Here is a 10,109-nt window from a genome sequence, read left to right on the forward strand (position 1 = left end):
GGCGGCGAGGGCCCACCAGGTCCTGCTGGATTGACCGAGCCGCAGGCTGAAGGCCGGGACAGAGTCCGTGCGGCTGTCCCGGATGGTGGCCCCCGCCTGCCGTCCCCCCCCCAGCCCGGGGCTGCCTGGCACGGCTGATCCCCGCGGCTCGGGGGCTCTGGGGGTGCTGGGGCGGCATCCCGGGGATCCCCTGCCTGGAGACGCGATGTTCCCAGCGTGGCTCCTGGCTTGCTTGGCCACCCCTCGTTCCCCGCTCTGGAGGAGGGGGGGCTGGAGGTGCCGGTTCCGCCCTGCGCCAGCTCCAGGTGCTCTCCCAAGGGTGAGAAAAGCAGCAAACCGGGAAAATCCCCACCAACCCGGCCAAGCGCCCGGTGTCACCCCGGCACGGCCGCCCGAGGGGTCTCCCTGGAACTGGGGAACACACCCGGGAAAAGGGCAGTGTCCCCCGGGAACCGGGACACCCGCGGGGCCCCAAAACCCGCCCGGGCAGCCCGGGAGGAGGAGCAGAGCCGGAGCAGCCTTTATTCCCCATCCTGCCCCTCCCTGCGGAGCCTGATCCCGCAGCCCCCCGTTCGCGCAGCCCTGCAGGAGCCTGTGGGCCCCGGGGGAGGCTCCGCGGCCGCCCCCGCTCTGGTTTAATGGTTAACAGCGGCCGAAACGCAGAGCTGGAGGCTCCGGCAGCTCCGTTCGGTGTTGTGCAACTCCACGAGTATCGCCCACCCTTGCACGGGGTGCCACCAGCCCGACCCCCGGCCCGGGCAGGGGGGCTCGGCAGGGTGGCATCCCAAATTAAACTCGTGGTCATAGCACCTCCTGAGTTGGAAAGGCCATGCAAGGATCATTTAGTCCAGCTCCTGGCCCTGCACAGTTCTCCCCCGAGAATCACCGTCCCTGGGAGATCCCCCGTGGTGCCTGGATGCCCTGGCCAGGGGGTGCCTGGATGCCCTGGCCAGGGGGTGCCTGGATGCCCGGGCCAGGGGGTGCCTGGATGCCCTGGCCAGGGGGTGCCTGGATGCCCTGGCCAGGGGGTGCCTGGATGCCCGGGCCAGGGGGTGCCTGGATGCCCTGGCCAGGGGGTGCCTGGATGCCCGGGCCAGGGGGTGCCTGGATGCCCGGGCCAGGGGTTGGTGCGGACTGGACTGTGATGCCCCTCGCCCAGCTGGTGCTGCAGGGGGAGCCGCGGCCGTGCCCGCACTGCCCGTGTCCCCTGGCTGCCTGCTGGGGGTGCAGAGCTGCCGGGGGCCGGGGTCACACGGCTGTGAGCTCCAGGAATGTGGGGCCAGGCGGGCTGCGGAGCTGCTCGGGTGTGGGGCTGCCTTGGGTGGAGAGCCCTGTGCTGCCGAGCAGCCTCAGAGCTGCGCGGGCTGCGGAGCCGTACGGGGTGCAGGGACCTCGGGGTGCGGATCCTTACAGCACAGAGCCCCGTACAGTGCCGTGCAGTGTGTCAAACCTGCAGGTGTCACACGGTGCAGGTGTCACCCCGTGCGGGTGTCACACCGTGCGGTGCTTAATGCCCCTTGCATCCTCCAGCGTGCGGGACCATAGGGACTACAGGAGGCTTAGCCCCTTCAGCCTCTTACGGCGCTGGCCGGGCTCCTGCTCGCTCCCTCTTGTGGGAAGGGCACCGCTCAGCACCGTCCCTCGCAGGGTGACAGAGAGCCCCGCACACGGCTGTTCCCCGGGGCTGAGGCGGGGGATTCCCAACCCTCCCCTCTCCCCTCGCTCTGACCCGACCCCGACCTTCCCGACCACACCCTGAGACTCAACAAGTGTGTTGATGATCCCAAGCAAGTGATGTTTGGGATGGATTCTTCATTCACCAGATTTCCAGCCTCCAGCCAGGGCTCCAGGCACATTTTCCATCACCCCGAGGACTGGGCAGTTCTTTTATTTGAGTCCAGCTCTCCCAACTCCCACAGGAATTACAGACAAGCGGGCAGCCCTGCACGGCTTCTGCTGCTGCTGGGGCAAATTGGAGACTAAATTTGGCCACCTCAGCTCCACCACAGCAGGAGCTTTCCCTTCCCTGATGCCATTCCAAGCCTGCCTTTCCCCAGGGAGGTGGCACAAGCCAGCCCACAGGCAGCGCAGGGAGCGGAGTGAAGCCACCCTGGTCCCACATGGACATGATGCTCCTGTGCCTGGCAACACGGCCCAAAGCAGCTCCCAGGGGATTCAGGTGGTGCAGGAGGGACCCAGCCACGTGCGGTGGGACGATGGAGAAGGGGAGCAGGGGAAGGATGCGGCCGGGGGCAGCATGGTGGGAGCCCACGCGTCCTTGTGGCGCGCTGGCAGCAGGAAGAGCACGGCAGCACCGGCACCAGCCCGGCTCTATCAGCGCCCTTATCTCGCAGGGGGATGGGAGAAGCTCTCGAGAGCAGCTGTGGTTTGGCGTCGAGCGCGGGGCTGACGATGCCTGGGGTGCCTCCAGCTCTAAGGCCTTCAGCTGGGTTTGCTGAGCGCCGCGTTTTCGGTTTTAATCTCTTCACCTTCTGCGGTGCGGGGGCAAAGATGCTGAGGGAAGGCGCTTCGCTTCCTGCCACAGGGGCTGCAGGTTCCAGCCGGCTCCAGCGAGCACATGGCCATCGTGCCACGAGGCCAGGCAGCCGCTGGCCAGCCGCTGGCCATGTGAGCAGTGCCAGTGTCACTGCCTCTCCACGGCGTCCCTTGAGGCACGGATGTGCAACTCCGCCGGCAAGCAGTTTAAGCTCTGGTAAACATCCAGCCCACCAAGTTTTTTGGCACGTGGAGGCTGCAGGGCTCCCAGGAGCCATGGGAAGATGAGCAAATGCTGAGCAAACGCAGCCTGGCTTCTACCCCAGCCCTGTGCAAGGCTCTGCTCCGGCACAGATCACCCCGTACAGCAGCTCCTGGTGGCTGTGTCCCCATTTCAGAGGTGCCAAACCACCCATCCAGGGCGGGTGCACTCACAGTCACATTGTGCTCAAAACTGCTCCCCCAGCACCTGTTGCATCAGCAGCAACAGCCCCCAGAAACAGGGATTTAGGCTCAATTTAAGAGTGTAAACCATCTCTCAGCCTTTTAATGGTGTTTGGGAGAGGGCTGCCCTCGGAGACACCCTTGCCTGGGTCTGAAAGGGTGGGAATGGAGGATGGAGCAGAGCCCACAGCCCACACCAGTGAAATTTCTGTGTTGTCCTGTGCAGGATCAGATGAACTCAATGATCCCTTGAAGCCTTGTGGGTCCTTTCCAACTCAGGATATTCCATGATTCCATGAAGGCACAGGGCTGACCCCATCTCCCCATAACAAGGGACGTTCTGTGATGGGAGCAAAGCTTCTCAGGGCTTCCTGAGGGCTGGAGGGGGGCCTGGTCTCCCCCAGGCAGTATGAGGAGGACAGAGACCCTCTCAGTCATGGCAGAAACCTCCCAATGAGGGTCTGATCCTGCAACCCAAGGCATGGGGCTGGCTTCAGCCCATCACCCCCTGCCCCAAAACATGACTGGTCCTCACCCTGTTCCCATCTTGGTGCCAGTGCCAGCCCTATCTCACTGGGGTGCCACACAGCACCCAGCACCCCCAAACTGCCCATCCTGGGACACCCCACCATCAACCTGCTGGCACCAGCTGGGCTGGGATGGGACAAGGACACTCATAGAAAAGTAACAGAAAATCTATACAGAGAGAGAGTGCAGGAACACAGCCGCTCTGGGGGGCACAGGGCTGCTGGCACTGTCCCTTTGGCACCCGATGGTGTCCAGCCTGCTGGGACCCCCTGTGGCACTGGCCCTGCTCCCGGGGGCTATAGGTTGGTGATGTAAACCTCCAGCCCATTGGCCGCCGTCCGGGCCGAGGCTTTCCGGGGCTCCCCTGCCCAAATGTCCACCACGCTCTCGTACAGGTTCTCGGGGACACAGGGCTTCCCTGGCTTGTCCCGTTTTGCTGCTTTCTTCCAGTTAATGTCCACAGCCTCATAGTCGGGGTCGGGGCCACGGCCCTGAGCAGTCCATGCTCTGTCGTTGATGGACTCGTAACAGGGGTCAGGGGGGCCTGGGGCTGCTGGGGCCCCCTCCTGCTGGTGGGGGGCTGGCCACCCAGAACCCAGCTCCTTCACAGCCCTCGGGGTTGGTGCAGGGACCTGGGATTTCTTCTTGGTGGCTTTGCACACCGTTGAGTACATCTCCTCCAGCTGCAAAAGGAATTTTGGTTTTTTTGGGTGGACATTTGGGGCAAATCCCTGCCCACTGCAGAGTATCCTCAGGATTTTGTTTCCCCCATCTTCTGGCAGCCCCCCAGGAGGATCCTGGCAGTGGATCCTAACTTACACCCTGCTCCAAACATGGGCACTACAGGGAGACAGGGAATTAAATGAGCCCCCCATGTGCCCCATCCCTGCTGCCCCCAGAGTCATACCTTGGCCTGAGGGGCATTGCCTGCACCATCCCAGCAGTGCTGTGCTCCAGGGGGTCCTGCCACAGCCCCAGGCTGCACCTCCACTGACACCACCTTCTTCACTTTATGGACACAGGCATAATCGGCTGCCCCATGCACAGCCCGTGGAGGGGACACCTGGGTGCCAGCTGGCATGGGGGGCACTGGGGCATCCTCTCCCCCCACTGCCAGGCACTCATAGACAGAGTCTGGCGCTGGTTTCCGCAGCGGGGTGAAGAGCAGGTTGGAGTAGGTCTGGTCAGGGGCTGGGGAGGCAGCCGGGGGGGCAGGGACAGGGATCTGGGGCAGCTCACGGTGCAGGAGGCCAGAGCTGTGCAGGGATTCGCCTCCAGGGGCTGTGGGACAGGGGAGATCCAGACTGGCCGGACGCTGGACTGTGGGAGAGAAGAGGAAATGAGGGGATGCAACAGGCACCAAGCCCTGTGTCAGCACAGTGCCAGCACAGCGGCACATCTGTCCACGATATGAGGTGCTCTCTGAGCAGCATGGGGACTGCAGGCAGTTGCCAAGGGCCACCAGCACCTTGGGCTGCCCCTGCTCCATGGCCACTCACCATCATCTCTGACCTTCACCCGGTACAGCTCGTGCAGCTTCGTGTCGGACTTGCTGAGTGACCGCAGCTGTGTCCGGCAGAGCAGGGCCTGCCGTGGGGGAACAGAATCCCTCAGGCTGGGCTGGGAGCCCTGACCGCCCTCCAGGGCTGATCCTGCCCCCCAGATGTGCTCTTACCTCATCCACGAGCTTCACCCCATCTGGAGCAACCTTCTTCCTGCCCTTCCTGCAGGGAGAAGCGGAGCTGAGCCCAAGGCAGATGGCAAAGCCAGGGGTGAGGAGCAGGTGTCCCGGGTCCCCACCATGGCACTCCCAAAACCCACATCCCTCTCCTTCCCCAGCCCCACAGCAGGGTCTGTGCTGGCTGGGGACATCACAATTGCATCCTGCACCCCGCTGAGCTGTGCAGGGCACCACTGGCACCTCCCTCAGCATTGCCCCTGGCACTGCCCATCCTGCTCACAGCTCTGCCCTCTCTTGGCTGCTCCTCTGAGGTTTTTGGGTGTAGGGTTCCAGGGATGTGGTGTTCCAGGGATGCAGGATCAAGCCAGGCAGAGCTGCACTGGGGCACGGGGTGGGGCTTGGGGAGAGCAGAGCAGCAGATCCCCCAGTCCCAGCTCAGGATGGCTGCACACAGTCTCCATGTGCAGCCACCAAACGCCACCGAGGGATCCCCAGCCCCATCCCAGCCCCAGGAGGGAAAGTGGAGGAGCCGTGGGCAGCACATACCGTTTACAGGCAGCACACAGGGTGCCCAGGTAGACCAGGCCACCGAGCAGGGCCAGGGCAGTGCCAGCTGGCAGGAGCCGGGTCCCTGCTGTCCCCTCGCCGCTGGCTGCAGCCATGGGGGAGCCGCTGCCAGCACCACTGCGGGGCTGAGCTCTGAGGAGAGAGAACATGAGTTGGAGTTGAGCCAGGAGCTGCTGGGCTCACCATGCCATGAAATGGTGCTCTGCAACCTCTGCAGCACAGTCCCCCTGCAGGGGGGGTCCCTCTGGATGCTCTGGACAGGGACATTTCACCAGGTGTCCCATTTTCTGCCCAGTGACTGCTGTCCCCAGCGTCATCACAACACCTCCGGTGTCCAGCCCCAGTGTGGACACTTGGCAGTGGGTGCTCTGCCACCACCAGGGAAAAATTCAGATTTTGGTTCCTTTTGAAAAAAAAAATCCAACAAAACCGATGGGATTCAAGCTCACAAGTTGCCACTGAAATGGTGAAAAGGAGATGCCCAGGAGCCATCAAAACCTTCTGGAGACACCCTGAAAATGACAGAGTGCTTTCTGGGGACACCACCCCAGGTTGTGGGATGGGGGTGACACTGCTCCTGAGGCCAGTAAGGACAGGCAGGATGACTCAATTTCCTGGAGAAAGGGTTAGCTTCAGCATCTCCTTCCTCTCCCTCCTCATGGCCTGGGTTCAGCAGAACGCACCAGGACACCCTCCTTCTGCAATGGATTCACACAGACCCCACATTCCCTGTGCCACAACAACCCCAGGTCTGCAGCCTGTCTGCTGTGACACCAGAGCAGAAAACACACAATCTTCCCACCATTTTCCTCTGCCTAAAGCTGTGCCTCACCCAAATCCAGCCCTTCTCCCTGTGCTTTCCTCAAGGCAAAATTCATCCCCTGCAAACTGCGGCAGCGGCAGAGCCAGAGCAAGCGGTGCAGGGGCAGGAGGGTGCTGGGGAACCCGACACAAAGCACGGATGCTCCCTTGCCTGTCAGGATCACCCCCTTCCCCTGGAGGCTTTTGGTGACCCATGTCCCATCATTCCCATGCCACCATCCCCGTCCCTGCCCCGCTGCCAGCCAAACTGCTGCAAACCCAGAGCAAAAGCTGGCACCCCTTCACCTTCTCCGGCGTGGATGGCGGCTGCGGCTCCCAGCTCTGCACAGCTCAGCTCTGTGCACCCTGCTCTACAAAAAAAGCACCCAGGAAATGCCTGATCTGAAAAGAAATGGAGGCAGTTCCTAGAGTAAAACACAGCTTCAAGAAGCCACAGTAGCTGATCCAGATGGGGCCAGCAGTAGGGTCCCTGGGCAGAGCTGGGCAGGATCTGCTTCCACCAGCACTGACAGGAACCCAGGATCTGTCGGGACATGCTGAGCACCTCTTTCTCACCCTCTTGCATATCTTCATCTGGATGATAAAGCCCAAATGAGCTCTGGTGAGAAGCCACCCTGCCTTGTGTAAATCTCAGAAGCTACTGCAGACCCACAGGAGCTCCCCTCTCCCCTGCACCCTGGGTCACACAGCAGCAACTCTGGAACATTTTAACCCCAATAACCAGAAGGTCTCTGCCCATTTGCAGCACCCTTTTATCTGAGAGCATCCTTTTATCTAAGAACTTCCCATGCCTTTGGAAACTGCCCTGACTGAAGCATGAACCCTGGAGAGCAATTATTTCAAGGTAGAAAGTGAGACAGAGAGGTTTTAAGGACTAACCGGGCTGGACAGACTGGCTTAGATCAGAGCTGGGAAGAGGAGGCTGTTCCCTTTCCAACGACGTTTTAATTAGACAACACAGCTTTTCTGTCTGAGCATACTTTAATTATTCGGATTACCTGCAACAGGGCCGGTACTTTAGACAGAGCCTGGAGCTCCTCAGCTCATTAGAGTGATGGAATCACAGGCTGCAGGGCCAGGGCAGAGCTGAGCAGGCTCTGGAGTGGAGCAGACAAAGTTCTAACAAGGTCTGACAGCCGGGAGCTGGTGTGGCGTTGGAATCGAGGTGGGAGCTTTCAGCACGCTGAGGCAGGCACACAAGGGGCAGCTTATCCCACAGCAGGGGGATTTTCCATCCCTGAATTTTGAAGGTTGAAAGGAGAGACTTCCCTGAGTAGAAATGAATGCAGAGAAATTCTCCTGGCCTACTTTCTGTAGAGCAGGTTGGTGGCTGCTCCAGGTTTTCTGACCAGTGGAACTGTGCAGGGCATGCTCCTCAGTGTTCAGGCTCAGCAGTCTCTGGGAGAAGAGACTGTCCACCTCTTGGGACAACACGTTGGGTCTCCCAAAATCACAGATTTGCGAGCAGAACTCGGTGCCTGACTGAAGACGCTCAGGTTGGACTGAGCAGGTTTGCAAGGCAAAGTCTCAGCCAGACCTTCTGAAACCTAGACCTGAATTTCCTGCCAATAAAGTTATCGATCTCCCAGTCCTGGGGCTGCTCCCCGGGGCAGGAGACTCAGCTGGCAGCGTTTGGGAAGGCACTGGCTCTGCCAGCCCAGGTGGCTTTGAAGACGAGGGCGGTCACCACCATTGAGTACCTGTGACAACACCCACACCCTCTGAGCAGGGACCTCCCCTCCTTGTGTGACACCTGAGCACAGGCACCCTAAAGGCAGAAGGGTTGCTACTCCAGGACATGGGAGTTATTTGTGAGTCCTAAAAAAGGTGCAAGTTCCTCATCTGGGCTTCTTGAAAGCAAGATTAAATTCACTGCAAAACAAAGTGCTGCTGCTGATGATTCTGCCTGGCCTCTGATTCATCTCCCCAGATAAAACCACACAGGGTTCAGTGCAGGGTGGCAAGAAAAAAAAGTCTTCGAAGCTACTCAAAGCCGATTTGCACAAAACCAAGAGGAACATTTTGAGCTGATTTCCATCAGCAACTGTGCACACAGCTGCAGCAAACTCTGCTCAGGTACCCCAGGGAGTTGTGCTTCAAAAAAGGCCCAAGAAGCAGAAGTAGATGGATTTTTTGTTTTAAATTACAAAAAGTGAAAGCTCTGTTTAGAGTCAGTCACAACACTGAATTTGCCCTGGACCATGGGGTGCAATTAGTGAATTTTAAGACTACTTCAAAAAAGCAGGCATGAGATCTCACCTACTTTGCTCACCTCTGTAATGAGATTTCATGGTCAAACACCTCTGGGGGCTTTTCATTTAGCAAGTGACAACCATGCTTCTAAACCCAAATGTCTGAAAACTTGGATACAGGCTTCTAGCTGCAGTTCTGATCAGTGCTCACATGCTGGAGGGGCTTTTTGAAAAAATACAACTTTGAAACCTCTGGGTGAGTAACTGTCAGCCCACATCACTGCTCTGCTCAAGGCTGACACCATTTCAGCACTTTTCTTTCTTCCCGCCCTTCCCTGGTTGCTGAACACTCACTTGGGCAGAAAAATGCTCTTCTAAGGCAAGAACCAGCTCGAGAGGTTTTTCTGCAGAGCTGAGCCACAGCAGGAGCCCCGCGGAGAGCTCGGAGCTGCTGTTATGGGAAGCCAGATTCCAAACTTCAGGATGGCTGTATTAAGGACATGTGTCTTCTCGAGAGCCACCTGCCACAGTGGTTTTCCTTACCACAAATGCACTACTTTTACATCATCTTGGGTTTTCAGAAGACAGCAGTTTAGTGACCACATTCTCAAGCCTCCTCACCCAGAGACAGGTCAGCACTTCCCCACTGCACACACAGGCAATACTCCTGTCCCACTCCCCACAACACAACTCGAAATTTCCACAATGCCACACATCTCTGAACTGAATTCATCCACCCCAAAAGCAACTGGCTCCCACTCAGCCCCCAGAGTCCAGCCATGGGATCCCAGCAGCACTGCCAAGCTCCACCACCTTTTCTTCCCATTCAAGCCCAGCTGCAGAGCACAAATCATAGAATAACACAGCTTGGAGCCCAGCTCACCAAGCTGAACCCAGCTGAGGCTTCCCAGAGCAGAGCAGGAATCCTGCCTGTCCAGTCCATCCAGCCCCAAGAGCATCTCTGACAGTGCTGTGACTTCTATATTCTTTGGGGGGGTTTAAAGTATTTCCCTCCCAGTTTAGCTGCAAATTCCCCATTTCCCAGGCAGGAAAGCCACCACCACTTACTTGCAGGAACTCAAAATCCGCCGAGTGTGGAGCACAGGGATCCAGTCATGCTCTCTTCCTTGCCGGCCAGCCTGGAGAATTTAATTTTTTTATCCCACAGCAAGTCCCAGTCAGGACCTCCAGCACATTCCCAACATCCCGATCTGAGCTCTCCTGCTCCCTGAGGAGCAGCCGGCTGCGGGGCAGACACAGAGCACACACACCACAGCTTCCTGGCCTCGGAGGTGGTGGCTTCACCCCGGGGTAGGCTGGGTCTGAGCTCGCAGCTCCCGGCACACACGAGCACCCTCTGCCGCAGCCGCTCCCCGCCC

At 59.4% G+C, this 10,109-nt stretch overlaps 1 protein-coding gene across 2 annotated transcripts; it reads right to left on the minus strand.

Annotated features, from left to right (window-relative positions):
* Nucleotides 1-3,013: 3,013 nt before the first annotated feature.
* Nucleotides 3,014-10,048, minus strand: LIME1 (Lck interacting transmembrane adaptor 1). 2 transcript variants are annotated; one of them, XM_023918072.2, is made up of 6 exons: nt 9,799-10,048; nt 5,696-5,848; nt 5,144-5,192; nt 4,968-5,055; nt 4,376-4,788; nt 3,014-4,151 (listed from the first exon to the last, which is right to left on the minus strand). In XM_023918072.2, the coding sequence occupies exons 2-6, from the start codon at nt 5,809-5,811 to the stop codon at nt 3,765-3,767; spliced, it is 1,053 nt and encodes a 350-aa protein (XP_023773840.1). In that variant the 5' UTR covers nt 5,812-5,848; nt 9,799-10,048; the 3' UTR covers nt 3,014-3,764. The 2 variants fall into 2 exon arrangements, with proteins under 2 accessions (XP_023773840.1, XP_086709410.1); XM_086853284.1 differs by lacking the exon at nt 9,799-10,048 and adding an exon at nt 6,824-6,919.
* Between the last annotated feature and the right edge of the window lie 61 nt (nt 10,049-10,109).

Source organism: Cyanistes caeruleus, chromosome 16, assembly GCF_971803275.1.
Source record: "Cyanistes caeruleus chromosome 16, bCyaCae1.hap1.1, whole genome shotgun sequence".
NCBI lineage: Eukaryota > Metazoa > Chordata > Aves > Passeriformes > Paridae > Cyanistes > Cyanistes caeruleus.